We start from the raw sequence: 19,659 nt of genomic DNA, 5'->3' as shown, positions 1-19,659 counted from the left end.
AAGGACAAAGTATAAATCCATTTTTGACCAGTTGCCTCGACCAAATGGTAACTAAATTTTGATGTTTGTCAAAAAGGGGGAGTGAGTATAGTATCAAAGTATACATGGGGAGTGTAGTATATAGGGGGAGTATACCGAGTAGTGAACAAAGTAGTAAGCAAAGAACAAGAGCAACACATAGAACATTGGTCAACGAGCATGCAAAATCAGAGTTATGAACAGTATATTGATAAGGGGAGTATATCTAAATATACTATTTCATTGACAAATGTATATATTGTTAGTTTAGTCAAATTTTGCAAGTATTTAGATTTTTAAGTTATAACTTTGAAAGTAGTTTTTGTCAAACATCTCAACTAATGTAAAAATGGGAGATTGTTACTACTTACTAACATTGCCATTAGTCTTATGTTCAAAATTATTCTATATATTCTAGTTGGTTACTTCTACCGAATCTTTCAGTCGGTAAGCACAGAACAGTCGGTATGCACAGTGAAGTTGGTTATAGAAGAAAGTAGTCTTAGAGTGTAGTATACACCGAACACTCTATCGAGTAAAACTCTATGTCTATCGAGCAACAAGAATGATATACCAAGTGAAACGTGTTACTAGATTCACTAAACCTGGACATATATGGGAAACGTGCTACAAAGATCGAGGAATAAGTAACTGTTATCAAATTGGAAATTGCACTTAAGGATTGTGTATGATTTTGAGGTCATCTAACCAATAAAATATGTTGCATGGTTATTCGTTCGAGAAATCATGTTTGTAAGATCGAAGCATGGACCAAATCACCGACATAAGAGATCTATTTATACAACATGAATTCAGGATTAGATATATGTGCATATATGTGTAAAGCAAGACATATACAAAAAGGAAAATCATGAGATATCACAAAGTCTTATGACTATTACAGTTGACAGAGAAAGACAGAGGTCACCGAGAAGGATTTCAGAGAACAGTCAAGGAATAGAGTAAACAAAAGGGTTTATCGAGTTAATATATGGATTACCGAGGTATGGTATAAGCAAGGCAATATCATTTTGAGCGCATAGAATCTGCTATAACATTTCAGATGTAAAGCTGCAGATATTTATAATGATTTATTGTAATATTTTGAAGTTGTAAGAGAAACCTTTAATAGGGTAAAAGACTCTAACTAAGTCTATAAATTGTAAAGCCTTTAACTAGGTGAAACATTTAGAATAAGTGTTGTAAAATCCTTTAGCAAGGTAGATCTAATGATCTTGATACTCCTAACAGGGTAAGCTATCAGAAATAGCTAAACATGTAGCTCTAATCGAGCAACCTTTATTATTACAGTAGTGAAGTTGTGGGTGTCATCCCCACCACAGTTTTTCTCTCTAACCAAGAGTTTCTGCATAACCAAAATATATGTGTTATAGAGTGAATCATGTATGATTGTTATTCATTTGTTTTAGCATTATATTATGTTAGTGCAATATTCAGTTTATGCTTAATAGTAAAGTTATTGTTGAAGAAAAGTTTTGAAGTACTAATTCACCCCTCCCCTCTCAGTACGTTAGCTTTCCATATTGGGCCTAACAAAAGGTAAATGTACATAGTGTTGAAAATTTTTGTGCTAATTTGAAGCAATATGGTGGATTTGGATCATTTAGATATGTAAAATATGAATCCAGATCTGATGATGAAAAGAGACAAATAGAAGAAGCTGTCATCTACACACTATTGAAATTATGATTGGTCCCATTGGAAGTATCTAAATCTCTTCCAAATGAATTATATTTTCATATTGACAATAGGTGGAAGTATGGCATGGACTTAGAGAAATAGATGAGAGAAATAACTCTGGTACATCCTTTCCTAGACATGTCGGTAGACAAGATCACCAAACATCTGAAAAACTACCACACAAAATTCCTAGTCAAGCAAAGAGCCTTGAAATTGATGAATGGCCTTTACTTGGATGTAGAGAATGAGACCAAAGAAAAATGGCAGGAAATATTTTGAATCAAGAATTCTGGTGAGCAAGCTGAAGTTGAAATAGTTGATGTCATCAAGCAAGATCTTGATATCACCGAGCAAGATCCTACTAACACTATACAAGTTGATGAGGATATCAATGACACCGAGGCAATAGAACAAGAAATGATAGAAGGGAATGCTTATGCCCAACTTGTATCTAGTGAATTAGTTTTGGAACAAGTTTGGCCCTATCGTCCGGTCTGTCAGCCTATTCCAACTGAGGCCCCTCAGGATACGGAACAAGGCACAGAAGGTCACAAGTCAACAGCAGAAGAAGGTACTTCTCAAGAACAGACCTCTCAAGCTCCCTCTAGCACTAAAAATGTTACAACTAAGACACCAAGCTCAGAGACACCAAAGGACACTACAGAGGCTAAAGAAACCAACCAAAGTGTTGCCTCTACTGAGCAACCTACCAAGGGTTATCAAGCCTCCCAAGCCATTGTTTTAGTTCAACCGGTGAAAGGTAAAGAAAAAAAATGAAAAAGAATAGTTTCAAATTAGATTTGTCAAAACCAATAGTGTTGCCCAATTTTGATATATCCAAATTAAAAGGGCAAGCATTCATTGAATTCGGTGAACTATGCAAAGCCAAAGCCGAACAAGAGAAGCAAATGGCTATTCAAAAGAAAAATAAAGTACTTCAAAAGGTGAAAGAACTCTTAACCGATATGCTACCTGAAGCAACAGTGACAAAAGATGTCACCATCCACATTCAACTAGATGAACTCCTAACCAAGATAGAGACATCTGGAGTAGATGCATCTGAATATTTGAGCAAGTTAAAGGACAAGGAGCTCACTGCTAAAATGTTTGAAGAGGTACAGAAAGCTATTGCTATTGGCAAAGTTAAACTTGTCAAATTTATTGCTGAGTTGACCCCTCAACTCAAGAACATTCTTTATTTATTTCAGAAACTCTATACATTTTCTTTATTCACTAAACATATTAAAAATAAAACTGAAGTGATTGAGAAAGAGATCACCGATCTCTCAAATAAGTTGACCACTAATCCAAATTCCATTCAGAATTTTTATACAAACTTACAAAAGCTCATGGCTCAACAATTGGAACTCAGGAATGAAGAGCACAAGATAAGGATGGACATAATGACACTTCAAACATTATTCATTCCTCATCTTTCATCCACCCAGGAACAGATCAACAAAGCTACCTCCCTATCCACTTAGCAAGAGGGAAGCACCTTAGATGGACTAATTTCACTATTAGCTGACATTACAGCTCAGAATTCACTTATGGACAGTGTTAAGGATGCGCTCTTTGTCACTCTCACCGATGCCAGAACAAAGTACAAATCCATTTTTGACCAATTGCCATCACCGAATGTTAACTAAGTATTAATGTTTGTCAAAATGGGGGAGTGAGTATCGTATCAAAGTATATAGGGGAATGTAGTATACAAGGGGAGTATACCGAGCAGTGATCACCAAATAGAACCCAGTACAGACTATTGATCACCAAGCATGCAAAATCAGAGTTTTATATAGTATATTGATAAGGGGAGTATATCTGAATATACTATTTCATTGACAAAAGTATATGCTGTCAGTTTTGTCAAAATTTTGTAAGTATATAGATTTTTTGAGTTATGACTTTGAAAGTAGTTTTGTCAAACATCTCAACTAATGTCAAAAGGGGAGATTGTTACTACTTATTATAGTTGTCATTGGTTTTATATCCAAAGTGATTTTATATACTCTAGTCGGTTACTACTACCGAAACATTTAGTCGGTATGCACAGAGTAGTCAATTATAGAAGAAAGTAGTCACAGAGCCTAGTATTCACCAAGCTATCTACCAAGTAACATTCCATGTCTACCAAGCAGAAACAATGATACACTGAGTTGATATACACCAAGTGAATCATGTTACCAGATTCATTGAATCTAGACACACATGAGAAAATATGTTACAAGATCGAGGAACATAGAACCGTTATCACATTGGGAATTGCACTTAAAGATTTTTTATGATTTTGAGGTCATCTATCCAATGAAATATTTTGTATGGTTATTCATTCAATAAATCATGTTTGTAAGATCGAAGCAATGAACCTGATCACCGACATAAGATATTTATTTATATAGCATGAATTGAGGATCAAAAGATATGAAAAAAAAAGAAGAGATGAATGTGTGTGAAGAAAGACACATGTGACAAATAAGGAAGCACTGAGTGTTATGACTGTTAAAAAGACACAGAGGTCACCGAGAAGGATTTCAGAGAACGGTCAAAGAACAGAGTAAACAAAAGGGTTTACCGAGTTACTTTATGGGTTACCGAGGTATGCTATAAGCAAGGTAATCTCATTTTTAGCACATAGAATCTACTATAACATTCCAGATGTAAAGTTGTAGATATTTGTAAAGATCTTATTGTAATATATTGAAGTTGTATGAGAAACCTTTAATAGGGTAAAAGACTCTAACAAAGTCTATAAATTGTAAAGCCTCTAACCAGGTGCAACATTTAGAATAAGTGTTGTAAAATCCTTTAGCAAGGTAGATCTAATGATCTTGATACTCCTAATAGGGTAAGCTATCAGAAATAGCTGAACATGTAGCTATATCCAAGCAACCTTTATTATTGTAGTAATGAAGTTGTGGGTGCCATCCCCACCACGGTTTTTCTCTCTAACTGAGAGTTTCTGCGTAACCAAAATATATGTGTTATGGAGTGAATCATGTATGATTGTTATTTATTTGTTTTAGCTTTATGTTATGTTACAATAGTTTGTGGTTTATGCATAATAGTGAAGATATTGTTGATAAAAGGATTTGAAGTACTGATTCACCCCTCCTTTCTCAGTACATTAGCTTTCCACATTGGGCCTAATAGAATCACATCTTACCAACTTGACTTAGAAGATAAATTTTCCACCCAACAAGCTTTCTTTGGAATTGATGAGTCAAACTAGACCAAAAAGATTCAAGAGAAGGTCCCAAACAAATGGGAAGCCCCAAATAAGTACCTGAGAGGTAGGCCAGCTAACACCCTAGAGTTTTGGAACTTTTAATTTGCCTATGATCAAGGTTATTAAGAAATAAAATAGAACTTTTGGGAAGACTAATCCACTGGTGTGTACCTTTTTCATAAAGAGATAGAAGATGCTTTAAAATCTTAGCTTCTGACATCGAACCTTCTCCCATCAACAGAATATCATCAACAAACTATTGATGAGAGAAGACCTGCAGAGCAGAAGAGGGTCGAAGACCTTTAAGCCTACTAATCTGGACTTCTTTATGAATAATTTTACTAACCAATTCCCCATATTAAAAGAAAGAAATGGATAGGTGGGGTCCCCATGCCTGAGACCTTTGGAATGCAAGAAAAAACTAGACATAGATCCATTAAATAGTAACAAAAATTTATGGGTGGAGATACATTGATTCACCAATTGAACAAAGTGGTCATCAAAGCCAAAGGCTCAGAGCATCTTGATAAGATACTGCCAATTCACCCTATTGTAAGCCTTCAACAAAAACCCAAGTTTCTTATTAACCGAGCGGGAATGAATATTCCCATGAACCACAATAACAGAGTCCAAAAGTTGGCACCCCAGAGAAAAACCATTTTGTTGCTTAAAACACAAAATTGGGAGAACCTTTTTCAACCAGATAACCAAAATTTTAGAAAAAACCTTGTAGATAGAGTTGCTCAGACTGATAGATCTGAACTTTCCAAAGCATCTAGCATTTGGATTCTTGGGAATCAACACAATGAAAGTAGCATTGAGCTCCTTAAGGAGGGATCGGGACCCAAAAAACTCCTTAGCTGCATTCACAACATCCTCCCCCATAATGTTCTAGAAAAACTAGAAGAATAACATAGGAAACCCATCCAGTCCCGGAACTTTATTTCCTTCAAAGGAGAAAACCGCCTCCCTGACCTCATCCACAGAAGGAATTCTAGTGAGTTGTTTTTTCATGGCTTGGGAAATACTTATTGGAATTTCTTTGAGAATCTCTTCCTACGTAGTCAAATCCAAGGGGCCTTCATCAACCAATAGAGAAGAAAAAAAACAAGCAACTTCTAAGCTCATCTCATCTTACTTTCAATCTAGTGATTATTGATAGAGATCTTCTTGATTATATTTAAGGCTCTTTGTTTTAGAGTGGTCATATGGAATAATTTGGTATTCTAATCCCCACTCTTGATCCAAATAGCTCTAGATCATTGTTTCTAGTATTCCTCCTCTCTGGAGATAATATCATGGAGTCTCGAGAGGATTTCCACTTCTTTATCCATTATTTGGGAGTAGTATCCATGTTTTTGAATATGTTGTTGAATATCATCAAGCTCCCTCTTCAACATATCTTTCCTCTAAAAAATTTTCCCAAAAGAGGACTTGTTCCACTTCAGGATATTAGATTTTACATTAGCCAATTTTTTGGCCACTTTGTATATAGCCTTTCCATGGATATTGATATCCCACTATTCTACAGTTTTATCATATAACTCAAGATTATGTGTCCACATTTTTTCAAATCTGAAAGGGAATCCCTTTGTCCTACTCAAGGAGGAGATACTCATAGTAATTGGAAAGTGGTCAGATCTAATCCTAGATAAAGAGGATAGATCACAAGAGAAATCTATCAGCCAATTAGGAGAAAGGACACCCCTGTCCAATCTATCTTGGATAAGCTCCAAGTCACTACATCTACTAGACCAAGTAAACTTGGAACCTCCTAGGTCCAGATCAAGCAATCCCAAAGAATTAATCAGATCTAATAGGACTTGCTTTCTTTCTTTATAAACTAGACCACCACTCATCTTTTCTAGATTAGAAAGAAGGGTGTTAAAATCCCCCATCAGGATTCACTTCTCATTAGGAAACATCTGACTAGAATTCACCATGAAAGCCCACATAAGCTTTCTGTCATTCTTACTATTAGGAGCATAAATATTTGAAATAATCCAAGAAGAATCATCCATGAGACTAGTTAATCTAGTAGGAATATGGTTAGGACTAGTAACAATAGTCAAGCCTTGAATCACCCTAAGATTCCAAAAATTAGCACTACCTCTTGATTTTGCATTCGCATCACAACAATGGACACCGTAATTTTTAAAGATTGTCAACCTCATTTTCAAAAGTTTGTCAGATTGAACAAGCCAAATATCAGGTCTATGATCCCTAACCAAGTTCAAGAGGAGATCATGCTTATGGGGGTGGTTTAAGCCCCTTATGTTTTTAGGAAATAATCTTCATGTAGAATAACTAGGGGAGACAATCCCCATATCCTATAGTGTTCTCTGAGAGCCATCAGTGATTTCAGCCTTGCTTTTCTTATCTCTAATAAATAGATTTGGGGGTCTACCCACTCCTCTTGTTTCTGAACCACAATCAACTCTTTTTCTATTCCTTGTTTTAACCCCAATAGAACCCGTAGCTTCTCGAGATCCTCGAGGGGAGGGAGGACTTCGCCGATGATTCCAAGATTTAAATTGAATAAAAGGATTTGAACGCTCAGGCACCAAATCATAATCTAGAGAATGATTTATGGGAGACTTATATTGCAAGACCTCTGATGTAGATGTTTCCAGCTACACAACATTTAACTAAGGATTTCCCATACCCATAATCAGATTGAGGCTCTTCTCTCCCAAGATAGGAGAAACAGAGGAACCTGAAACCAACATCTCCCTCACTTCCTCCAAGGAAGAAAGGGATTTTAATAACACCTCTTTATCAACAATATTGCCTGGATTACTCTGTTCAACATGGGGGACACACCCAATACTAATTGCAACCTAGTTACCAACCTTCGAGTCCACTTGCAATTGTCAACCATTTTGTTCTAGAGCATTTGATTTCTCTACCATTTGAGATGGAAGATCATTCTGCACTAGATTAATAGGCTTCTCCACAAAAGGGGTCGAATCAGAATATTTTTTCCTCTAGACTTTTTTCGCAAGTTGTTTCGCTGGACATTCCCTAGCCCAATGTCGCACCTTCTTGCAATGAAAGTATGCAAAGGGAATGGCTTCATATTCCACATTCTGGACCTATTTTTCTAGATTTGAATTGAAAGTGATTTCCTAGGGTATATCCACCGACTATTTTATGTTCACACATATCCGAGCATAAACAATTCTTCGTTTAGCCACCATCATAGGATCCAAGGAAAGCAATTTTCTAAACAAGCAGCCAACCCACAAAAAATTTCCACATCCTAATATTCTAAAGGGAGGCTAGGAAGACGAACCCATATGGGGGCCTCATTGCACTCCCAGTCCTTGGGATTAAAGCTAGGTTCCCACTTTTTGTAGCACCAAAGATGACTTACCCAACATCCAAGGTTCTGTAGCTAGCATAGATTTTAAATCTTCATCACAATTGAAGGAAAAAGAGAACACACCATTTGCCATCACAACTAGTTCAATCTATCCTTTTCCTTTCTATTTCTGAGCAACCTAGGCTCAAACTGTCTCAATATTAGGGTAGGGTCCCATAAATTTACCAACCATAATAGAAGCCATATTGGCCATAGTTTTATCCACAATGCAGTCCATAATCGAAATAGAGCATATACTAGAAATAGGGTCTGCACTGTGCGAGACGGGAGATACCGACTTACCTTTTGGGTATATACCAAACAAGGCTGACCATTTCCAATTACAGTAAGAGACTGAAGAAGAATCCAGCCTGCTAGCAGATTCCATGGGGCCCTTAGAGACACGTGAAGCATCAAGACTGTCGGATGAGGCATCATTGTAAAACATTGGAACTCGCAAAGTCCCACCATCCTAGATCTCACTTCCATGTCCATCTGCTTTACCATTCGCATCCTCCTCCCCTAGGACATTCTCCACAATCCCTCTGCCTACCTGCTACACAATCAAATTCTCCTCTGCCATTGTTAGTAGTTTTCTTATTATTTTCATCAATATCTATTTTAGGTTTGTGAATAAAGTTAGTGTTAACAAATAATTAAATATTACTTTCTTGGGAGTTATTCCTATGAATAGGTTGGTTAGTTTTGTATGAGAATTAATGGCTTTATAAGCCAATGTATAGAAATGTAACAAAGGTCTGAATATATTCAAAAAATTATTTTTATTTTACTATGAAATCATGGTGTAGTTCTCTTTTTTAATCACAATTTGAATAGTTTTCCACATTGCACAAGGATAGGAAACTAATAAGACATAAAATCTATCATGTTTAGATATGAGTGGTAACATTGTTCTTCAGTTATGCATATAGGTTGTTCGTAAATTATATTTCTTGAAAATTTTGAGAGAAAACACTTAACCACTACACCACAAGGTGATCCCCACATTAATAATATCTATTAAAGCAACAAAGAAAAATATTTTAGCTTATTAGTTAAATCCTTCATAAATTATGAAAAATATGATTTCTTTTTACCTTATATTAATAGAGTGAACAAAAACATTTATTTTATTTTATTTTTAAAAGGGGAACATATTAGTGTTATTATCTTATCTTAGGTTAGTTTTGATTTTATTAGTTTGAAGAATGTATTGACTTGCATATGTTTTTATATTAATTTCTTAAATTTATCTACCAACGTACTGAATTTTGATGTTATTGAGAGTAAAGGTAGATAATTTAAAATATACAAAATTTTATTGTATCTTCAGAAATGTTCAATAAATAACTTTCTTTAAGATTTATTTCATAAAAATAATACTATTGTATAAATTTTAAGAATAATTTAAATTCTACTATTTATATAAATTTAAACTTAAGTAAACTTTAAATTGTGATAATTCTTCTAATTCTAACCTCATCATTCTTCATATAGATTGTAACATAATAAAGGATCATATGATGAGTAAATGACTTCAATTTTATCTACAAATTATTTTGGTATTATTATTTAGTGTATAGTACTCACTTCATAATTTAAAAAAGCTTAAATTCCTTCGTATATACCATGAATTTCTTTTGCCAACTCCACCACAAAATTACCGAGTACTTCAAAATTACTTCATCACCACCCACATTAGGATTGACCTCCTATTATAATAAATAAATGAAAAACAAAATTATGGAATTAAGGAAAGCTAATCTCACAGAATGCATAAACCAATCCTAATTTAGATTAATGTACATAAATTTTGTATCCGTTTACCAATACTATGTTGTGATAAATATAAATAAATAATATTATGTTGTGAGAAATATAAATAAATAATACTATACCTTTTATACTTAGTCAGAGATGATTCATAATTTTATAAACATAATAGAAATCAAAACAAATCTATTATATAAGGAAGCATGACAAATTCAAATAAGTTACTTCAAATTTAATTAAAAAAATAAATCTTTTAATATTATGGAAAATAAGGTTGAGAATATTTCTAATCAAGTTGATGATTTTATCATTTTCTTGTGAATCATCAAAAATAAATAAGAATTGTTAAAACAATTAGGATTGCACTTGAGAATGCACAATTATCAGCTTTGACTTCAAGTGGTCTTTCCCATCACATAAGGATAGGCAAGCAATAGAGTGTAAACTCTATTATATTTGGATGTTGGTGGTAGGAGTACTATTTTGTTGTGTACATGAATTGTGAAAGAAAATATGCTTATTTTAAAATTCGAGAACAAATTGTTCAAAAGGAAAACATTAAATTTGCAAGTTATATAAAAAACAATAAAATTTTTAAATTATAGAAATAAATTAAAATCTACAACCAATTAAAAAACTATGTTCACAATGAATCAATTTCTTTCACATATATCAAAACATTGATCACAAACTAATACCTAAAACCCACTTTAATTTAATATAATTAATATGAAATAAACTAATTATTTATACGAAAACTATATGAATTTTTTTATATTTGCTATAAATGATTGTTAAGATGATCATTAAACTTGAAAATTTAACTGATCAAAATACTAAAAAAAAGTTTCATCTAAAAATATAATTGCTTTGATTTATATATAATTTATTCATTAAATGTTAGTACAATTACACAAGCTAAGCATGAGAAATGTTTGTGGATGTAGTCAAATAAAACTACCTAGGGTACCATGTATAGATACCTAAACCCATGCTTCATTTCTCATTAAAGAATTTTGCTGTTGCTATGAAAAACTGAGACCAAATCCGACATTGACTTCAAATCACATAATAAATGTTATCATTTTACAGTTATCCAATCGAAGTGGCCATTAAAATGTTAATACCTATCCAATCTAATAATCTAATAGAAATCCTGGAATCTATCCACAATACTCCTCACATTTAACGGAAAAAATATGTATATATTACCATACTGCCTTAAAATTCAACTCTGTCAACCTCAGCAGATGATAACAAAATTCATCCATACCTGACGTGTGACTCTATCTCTTGTGGATGCGTACGTAATTGAGATCTTTCCCCTTGCTTATATATACATATCGATCTTCTTGTATGTAGTTTGCAAACAAAACTGAGCCACTGAAGATTTCAGCCATGGCGACATATGCAAGGATTTTAGTGTTAATGATGGCCACGCTGATATTCCTAGTCGAGACGCAATTATTTGGCTCAGCACAAAATTGTGGGTGCGCGGAAGGAGTGTGCTGCAGCAAATGGGGCTACTGCGGAACAACTCAAGCATATTGTGGAGATGGTTGTCAGCAGGGCCCATGTACTTCTAATCCTACGCCTTCGCCTTCTCCCTCCGGATCCATTGAATCCATTATCACCCAAGACTTCTTTAACCAGATTAAATCAGGAATTTCTGCTTCTTGTGTGGGAAACAACTTCTACACATACGATGGCTTTATAAGCGCAGCCGAAGCTAGCGATTTCGCCGGTTTTGGCACCACCGGAAGTCTTGAAGTTCGCAAGCAAGAGCTCGCTGCTTTCTTTGCCAACGTCGCCCATGAGACTGGAGGTAAGAATAATATGAATCTCTTCTGTATTATTATTATAGACATGATTAGGTTCTAATGGTGAAACCCTAATCTCTTTTATCTGCAGATTTATGCTTTGTGGAAGAGACTTTAAAAGCCACGTATTGCTCCTCTTCCACACAATATCCTTGCGCGAGTGGAAAGCAATACTACGGACGGGGCCCTCTTCAGCTGACAGGGTAATCTTATTTCCCAATAATATATTCTTAAACATTCTTAAAATATCACATAAGCCCTAATGCAAGTGTTAAAATCTGTATCGCAGGAATGACAACTACGGAGCTGCCGGAAAGTATATGGGACTTCCGCTGCTGAATAATCCAGATTTTGTTGCCCAAAAGCCAGATGTTGCGTTCAAGACTTCACTCTGGTTTTGGATGATCAACACCGACTGTCACATCGACATGACCTCCACCGGCGGAAAAGGATTTAACGGCACGATCAGAGCCATCAACGGCGGAGAATGCGGTGGTGGAAATCCATCGGCGGTGAAGAGTCGAGTGAGTTCGTATCAGAAATTCTGTGGATGGTTGGGTGTTTCCACCGGTCCTAACCTCTCATGTTAGTAGTAAAGAATTAAATAAACGCTGTGAGCGCAATTCTCTTCATGTAAAAATTATCTGGATGGCTGTATGACGCCACCTCTCTTGTTAGTATACCCTCCGCTTCACATAAATAAATAAAATCTATGAGCACGATTAAGGACAATAATAAGAGTGTTGAAAGTGGACCACCAAATATTGTAATCGGGGAATGGGAATTTGCATACCGATGCCAAGTCCAACTCTCATTTAGATTCGGATTGTGTTTTGATGAAATATATTAATATAAATATATGTCAAAATTTATTGTGTGGGAATTGGATTTATTTTTTATTTATTATTATTATTTTTTCATGTCAAAATTACCAAGTCTAATATCAACTACAAGATTGCTAATAAATGAAGCAATCCAAAGGGAAAAAGCTATTGAAAAGGAAATTCTATTTTATGTAGAGAAATGGAGCATGAGAATCGAGGCATGAAGCTAGGGTTTGGTGTTGAGGACGCTGAAAACAAATCTCCTCCACCTATGTTTGGGGTTTCCAACCTTCGCAAGCACCCTTAAACTCTAGCTTTTCTTCATTCTATATGCCTGCATTTAATTCTTAGTACGTTCCTTGTTGTTGTTTTTTGCTTTGACTTTTGAATCTTGTTGAAAGTACTATGTAATTAATGAGATTATGGTTGGCAGCACTCCTCAGAACCACTGGATGGTGACACTTTTTCAAAGGCCAAAGAGCCTATTTGTCAAAAAGCCACAAAAATTAAGACGTTTAAAGTTGCCCTAATTGACACCCCTCCGGTTGTTCCTGAAACTGTTCAATTTGTTGCTAACAATTTTTCGGTTGTAGAAAACAATGGAGTCTCGAATGCATGATGAGGTAAGCCCCCAGACTTCTTTTCTACAAAAAATTCTATTACTCCCTATCCTGACATGGTTAATGTGCTTTCTTAAGAAAATAACAGATTAAAAATTATTGCCATTTTTTTAGTAGTCGTGGAAAGCTTTAAAGTTCTAGCTAGAAAATTCCTAGATGAAAGTTTAAGAATGTTTGTAGCATTTCAAATTTCATTTTGTAGAATTATGCAAAAAGGTTTATTTCTAATTATTTTCAAGGATTCTAAAATGCAATATTCTATCGCTAATAGGAAAAATTAGAGCATTGGTAATTGTACTTTTAGGGTCTTGAAATTATTAACAACAAAGTTATAGCACTTTTGTACCCTAGATGGCTCATTGTTAAAAATGTCCCTTATTTCTTGTGGTCGCTCCTACCTCATTTGCTTAGCTCTTAAGGTAAAGTCCTGAGACAAGACAAAAGTGAAAGTTACCCTACCTTACATGGATGCTAATTTCCCTCAACCCTATTGTTGATCTTCCTAGCTCTGTGGAGATTTTTGGGTGAATTCACAAAGTTGGTTCCCACTTTTGCCAACGAAGGAATTTGGCGAAAGTGGGAACTTCGATTTTTTAGGTGTTCAAACGAAATAGGGGTGTTCTCTCGAACTACCCCTTGGAGTTCGAGTGAACCACGTTGCGGACTTGGGTTCGCTCGAACTGCGGGTGACTTTTGGGTTCGAGCCAACCCCCTAAAATATTAATATTCTAGGGGGTTCGCTTGAACCCTCCATTCGCTCAAACCATTTTTTAGTTAGGGGTTTTTCAAACATTTATAAAAAGGAAAAGTGATAGTTAAAGGGTCATTATCAAAGTTGTCTTTTTTTGTCTGATGGGGGTTGGATCGAACTAGTCGTCAGCATCATGTCACCGAGCTTTGTCTGTAGCAACTAGCATCTTTCATATTTCAGTTTTCAACCTTTATTATATCAGGTGCACAAAATGACCCTTTGTTTGGTTCAATAATGTCCTTTTTTATTAATTAATAAATAATTTGTTTGTTAATTTATTTTTTTAATTAAATAATTGTATATAGTTATTGTTTTTCAACATTTTAGAAAAATGTTTGATAATTTATTGTTTATCATTATTTTAGAAAAATGTTTGATAATTTAATGTTTTGACCTTAATGTGTCAATTTGTTTATAAAATTACATAATTGTATATATGTATATTTTTTTTAACATTTTAAAAAATTGTTATGAAAAACATAGAAAACTAAGGTAGTAAATCAGAACTTAGAAAAACATTAGCAAAAAAAGAAAATTAGAAAAATGTTGCAAACGTAAATATAATAAATTAAACTTTAGAAAAATTAATAAATTTTAATTTAGATAAACATTAGAAAATTTGGATAAGAAATTTAAACAAATTAGACAAAATAAATCCTCTACAATGTGACCCATTTTCACATCCTATTACATGCACAGCATGACCGCTTAAGACCACATATGCCCTGATGACACTATACATTCCCTTAGGAGGTCATAGAGGATCACATATAACATACTAGTGTACATATGACATTCCCTTTAGGACCACATAGTGTCCTAAGGGGTCATACGTCATCCTAAAGGGTCACATATGTGTTATAACACATGCGTGACCCCTTAGAACCGCATATGACCCCTTATAAAATTACAATGTGAATGGCATACCCATTGATCCATCAAATAGTGTCTTAACACATGCATGACCCATTAGAACCGCATATGACCCTTTATAAAATCCTAGTGTGAATGACATACCCCTTCTAGTCCATCACATAGTGTCTTAAGGGGTCATATGTGGTCCTAAGGGGTCACACATGCATTAACACATGTGTGACCCCTTAGTAGGTCACATAGGAACCCTTATAACATCCTACTATACATATGACATTCCCCTTAGGATCACATAGTGTCCTAAGGGGTCATATGTGGTCCTGAGGGGTCCTGCATGTGTTATAACATATGCATGACCCCTTAGAACTGCATATGACGCCTTATAAAATCCTAGTGTGAACAACATACCCCTTAGTCCATCACATAGTGTCTTAAGGGGTCGTATGTTGTCCTAAGGGGTCACGCATGCATTAACACATGTGTGACCCCTTACTAGGTCACATATGACCCCTTATAACATCATACTGTACATATGACATTCACCTTAGGATCATATAGTGTCCTAAGGGGTCATATGTGGTCCTGAGGGGTCACGCATGTGTTATAACACATGTGTGACCCATTAGAACCACATATGACCCCTTATAAAATCCTAGTGTGAATTACATACCCCTCAGTTCATCACATATCATCTTAAGGGGTCGTATGTGGTCCTAAGGGGTCACACATGCATTTACACATGTGTGACACCTTAATAGGTCACATATGACCCCTTATAACATCCTACTATACACATGACATTTCCTATGTGTCCTAAGGGGTCATATGTGGTCCTGAAGGGTCACGCATGTGTTATAATGCATGCGTGACCCCTTAGTAGGTCACATATGACCCCTTATAACATTCTACTGTACATATGACATTCCCCTTAGGATCATATAGTGTCCTAAGGGATCATATGTGGTCCTAACCCATTAGAACCACATATGACCCCTTATAAAATCCTAGTGTGAACGAGATACCCCTTAGTTCATCACATAGTGTCTTAAGGGGTCATGCATGCATTGACACATGTGTGACCCCTTAGTAGGTCACATATGACCCCTTATAACATCCTACTATACATATGACATTCCCCTTAGGATCATATAGTGTCCTAACATATGCATGACCCCATAGAACCACATATGACCCCTTATAAAATCCTAGTGTGAACGTCATACCCCTTAGTCCGTCACATAGTGTCTTAAGGGGTCGTATGTGGTCCTAAGGGGTCATGCATGCATTGACACATGCGTGACCCCTTAGTAGGTCACATATGACCCCTTATAACATCCTACTATACATATGACATTTCGTATGTGTCCTAAGCGGTCATATGACCCCTATAATATCCTATTGTACTTATGGCATTCCCCTTAGGATCATGTAGTGTCCTAACATATGCATGATCCCTTAGAACTACATATGACCCCTTATAAAATCCTAGTGTGAACGTCATACCCCTTAGTCCATCACATAGTGTCTTAAGGGGTCGTATGTGGTCCTAAGGGGTCACACATGCAATGACACATGTGTGACCACTTAGTAGGTCACATATGATCCCTTATAACATTCTACTATACATATGACATTTCCTATGTGTCCTAAGGGGTCATATGTGGTCCTGAGTGGTCATGCATGTGTTATAACACATGCATGACCCCTTATTAGGTCACATATGACCCCTTATAACATCCTACTATGCATATAACATTCCCCTTAGGATCATATAGTGTCCTAAGGGGTCATATTTGGTCTTGTCCCATTAGAACCACATATGACCCCTTATAAAATCTTAGTGTGAATGACATACCCCTTATTTCATCACATAGTGTCTTAAGGGGTTGTATGTGGTCCTAAGGGGTCACACATGCATTGACACATGTGTGACCCCTTAGTAGGTCACATATGACCCCTTATAACATCCTACTATACGTATGACATTCCCCTTAGGATCATATAGTGTCCTAACATATGCATGACCCCTTAGAACCATATATGACCCCTTATAAAATCATAGTGTGAATGTCATACCCCTTAGTCCATTACATAGTGTCTTAAGGGGTCATTTGTGGTCCTAAGGTGTCACGCATGCATTGAAACATGCGTGACCCCTTAGTAGGTCACATATGACCCCTTATAATATCCTACTATACATATGACATTTCCTATGTGTCCTAAGGGGTCATATGACCCCTTATAACATCCTACTTTACATATGACATTCCCATTAGGATCATATAGTGTCCTAACATATGCATGTCCCCTTAGAATCACATATGACCCCTTATAAAAACCTAGTGTGAATGACATACCCCTTAGTCCATCACATAGTGTCTTAAGGGGTCATATTACATTCCTGATAAGATCACATATTGCAGATTTAATACTTTTATAATCATATGGGCCCAAATATAATCATATCTAGGCCCAAATGTTATATATCATGTTCTTGAATTTTTTATGTATGTCAAAGATTTGAATATACATGTGTTAGATCTCTCTATCTCTCTGAAATATATGTTATCTCTAGATCTGAAATATATGTTATCTCTCTCTCTCACTGAAATATTTGAAATTTTTACATGTATTTTTTGAAAATGAAAATGATCTCTCTCTCTCTCTCTCATGAAGATTTATATGTATAATCTCTCTCTCTTCTTACGTATTTATTTTATGTTTATGACATGTACCTAGATAGATGGCATCCTAAGATATACCTTCGTAGGCTCCTAATCAGGATCCACCTACATAGGCTCCACATCAGGAGCCACACATTGATGATGTTGATCCTCCATAGCAGGATCCCCCCTTGCCCAACATTGCTACTATTTTTCAGAACAGTGATCGAGAGTTGCATAGGTTGAGGGCCATATTAGATGACCCTTGTACTAATGGCATGTACAAGAGTACATGCATGTCCAATAGTTTGTGGACATTGAGGGACCGCTTAGTTTCTCATACCTCATTCTCACCTAAGGTTATAGAGGATATATATAGACAGTTGAGGAGTGAGGTGAGGGGTCCTTATTCTTTTGCTGATGTGGTGGGGGTGGTCTCGAAGGAGACCATCAAGGAGAGAAGCTTTCCACAATATCAGGAGAAGAGTAAGGTGAGTGGATATCAGGCTACCAGATGTATCGACCCACAGGTTGCATCACTGATTTACCCATGCTTCTTAGCTACCCATGGTCGTTATCCTAATAATGACCAGATACCATTATACTTTGCACAACAGGTATTTGCTAAGGTTCATTATCAGATGAAACCAAACTACCTTGATATTCCAAGATATTATGGATAGGGGAGGGGTAGGATTGTTGATAGAGATGCATATCATAGGCGTGATAGAGCTCCGCCTAGACACAGGAACCTTGTTGGCTAGAGATTTCCTACAGTAGTCCCAACCATGGCACCCATAGCGGATCACGTTGTCATTACTTCTTAGAGAGAAGCAATTGATAGGATTGGACAGATTGCATCAGCAACAACCACCATATCTTTTGATAGGGTCGGAAAATATATGATGACTTGACCACGTTCGCGATTATCCATAGATCATGTATCTTCTAATCGTGGGGGGGCTTTAGATTCAAATGATCGGTATATTTCTGCTGGCATCCCCTCCCCAGATGAGGTAGCAGCTATAGTCAGAGGTAGTAGACATGTACAGATGTCACAGTATTTAGCCAAGGACCTACTACATGCTTATAGTTTTATTTCATCTCAACTTGGGATACCATTGGCTGATGTTAGAGAGGAGATTCTCAAAGATGGTCAGGCTACAGTGGCATCGACACATACCCCGAGGTAGTCACAACAGTCTCATTAGTCTATGCATGCTCCAGACACTGACTCACCTATAGATCACTCTGTTGCTTTAGAGGAGGAGCTACAAGTTGATCAGGTCCATATCACAGATGAGGGCCACTTGGATTCATTTGAGGAGGAGATAGGACCTGATAAGGTCCATATCACAGATGAGGGTTTGGACTCATTTGAGGATTAGCTAAGATATTTGAGCCATACTAGATTTATGGATATGCTACTATAGTCAGACACTTCATCCACGATGCCCACTCATCTAGTTAGCCCCTTGCACTCCTCAGTGATACATACAGTTAGAGAGAGATATGCAGGCATGAGTGATGTTGTTCATATGATCAGGGGACAGGATCAGACTATACAGCCTACTCCAGGTGATACATAGGTATGTACATGTACATGTGCATTTAAATTTTTAGAAGATATGTATACATGTTGAAAATTTGTAGGATAAATCTATATATATATATATATATATATCATGTTTAATAAATAATCTAGAGTTCTAAGTTTTAATTTGTACATCATTTAAATTGATCGTGGACTAATCATTAAATTGATAGTTAGCTCATGTCACTCCTTCCTTGAGCTTTGAGCATGTGCATAGGAGAGATTCTTTAGATGATGTTAGTGTACAGGTTAGTTATGGTTTTTGGTACATATATGTACATGTATGTATACATGCACATTACAATTTTTATTTAAATTTTTATTTAACTCTACTTAGATTTGATGTACATGCATGTCTAGACAACTAGATATATTATATTTAATATTTAAATAAATTCTACTTTTGTAGGACTCCCCCTTAGATGGTTG

The 19,659-nt window shown here is 35.8% G+C and overlaps 1 protein-coding gene across 1 annotated transcript; it reads left to right on the top strand.

Moving 5' to 3' along the window:
- The first annotated feature begins 11,513 nt into the window (after positions 1 to 11,513).
- On the top strand, positions 11,514 to 12,560 carry LOC131070603 (endochitinase 4-like). Its single transcript, XM_058006184.2, has 3 exons — positions 11,514 to 11,910; positions 11,997 to 12,108; positions 12,195 to 12,560. Exons 1-3 carry the CDS (start codon positions 11,514 to 11,516, stop codon positions 12,493 to 12,495), a joined length of 810 nt encoding a protein of 269 aa, XP_057862167.2. The 3' UTR covers positions 12,496 to 12,560.
- Positions 12,561 to 19,659: the final 7,099 nt, after the last annotated feature.

Source organism: Cryptomeria japonica, chromosome 1, assembly GCF_030272615.1.
Source record: "Cryptomeria japonica chromosome 1, Sugi_1.0, whole genome shotgun sequence".
Lineage (NCBI taxonomy): Eukaryota > Viridiplantae > Streptophyta > Pinopsida > Cupressales > Cupressaceae > Cryptomeria > Cryptomeria japonica.
This window is presented reverse-complemented; position numbering and strand designations above follow the sequence as displayed.

Bases quoted from the DNA above. Each gene is read 5' to 3' on its own strand.
- LOC131070603 (XM_058006184.2), top strand. From the start codon at position 11,514: ATGATGGCCACGCTGATATTCCTAGTCGAGACGCAATTATTTGGCTCA. The intron at 11,911-11,996 runs GTAAGAATAATA...TTTTATCTGCAG, and splicing joins CGTCGCCCATGAGACTGGAG to ATTTATGCTTTGTGGAAGAG. The intron at 12,109-12,194 runs GTAATCTTATTT...TCTGTATCGCAG, and splicing joins GGCCCTCTTCAGCTGACAGG to GAATGACAACTACGGAGCTG.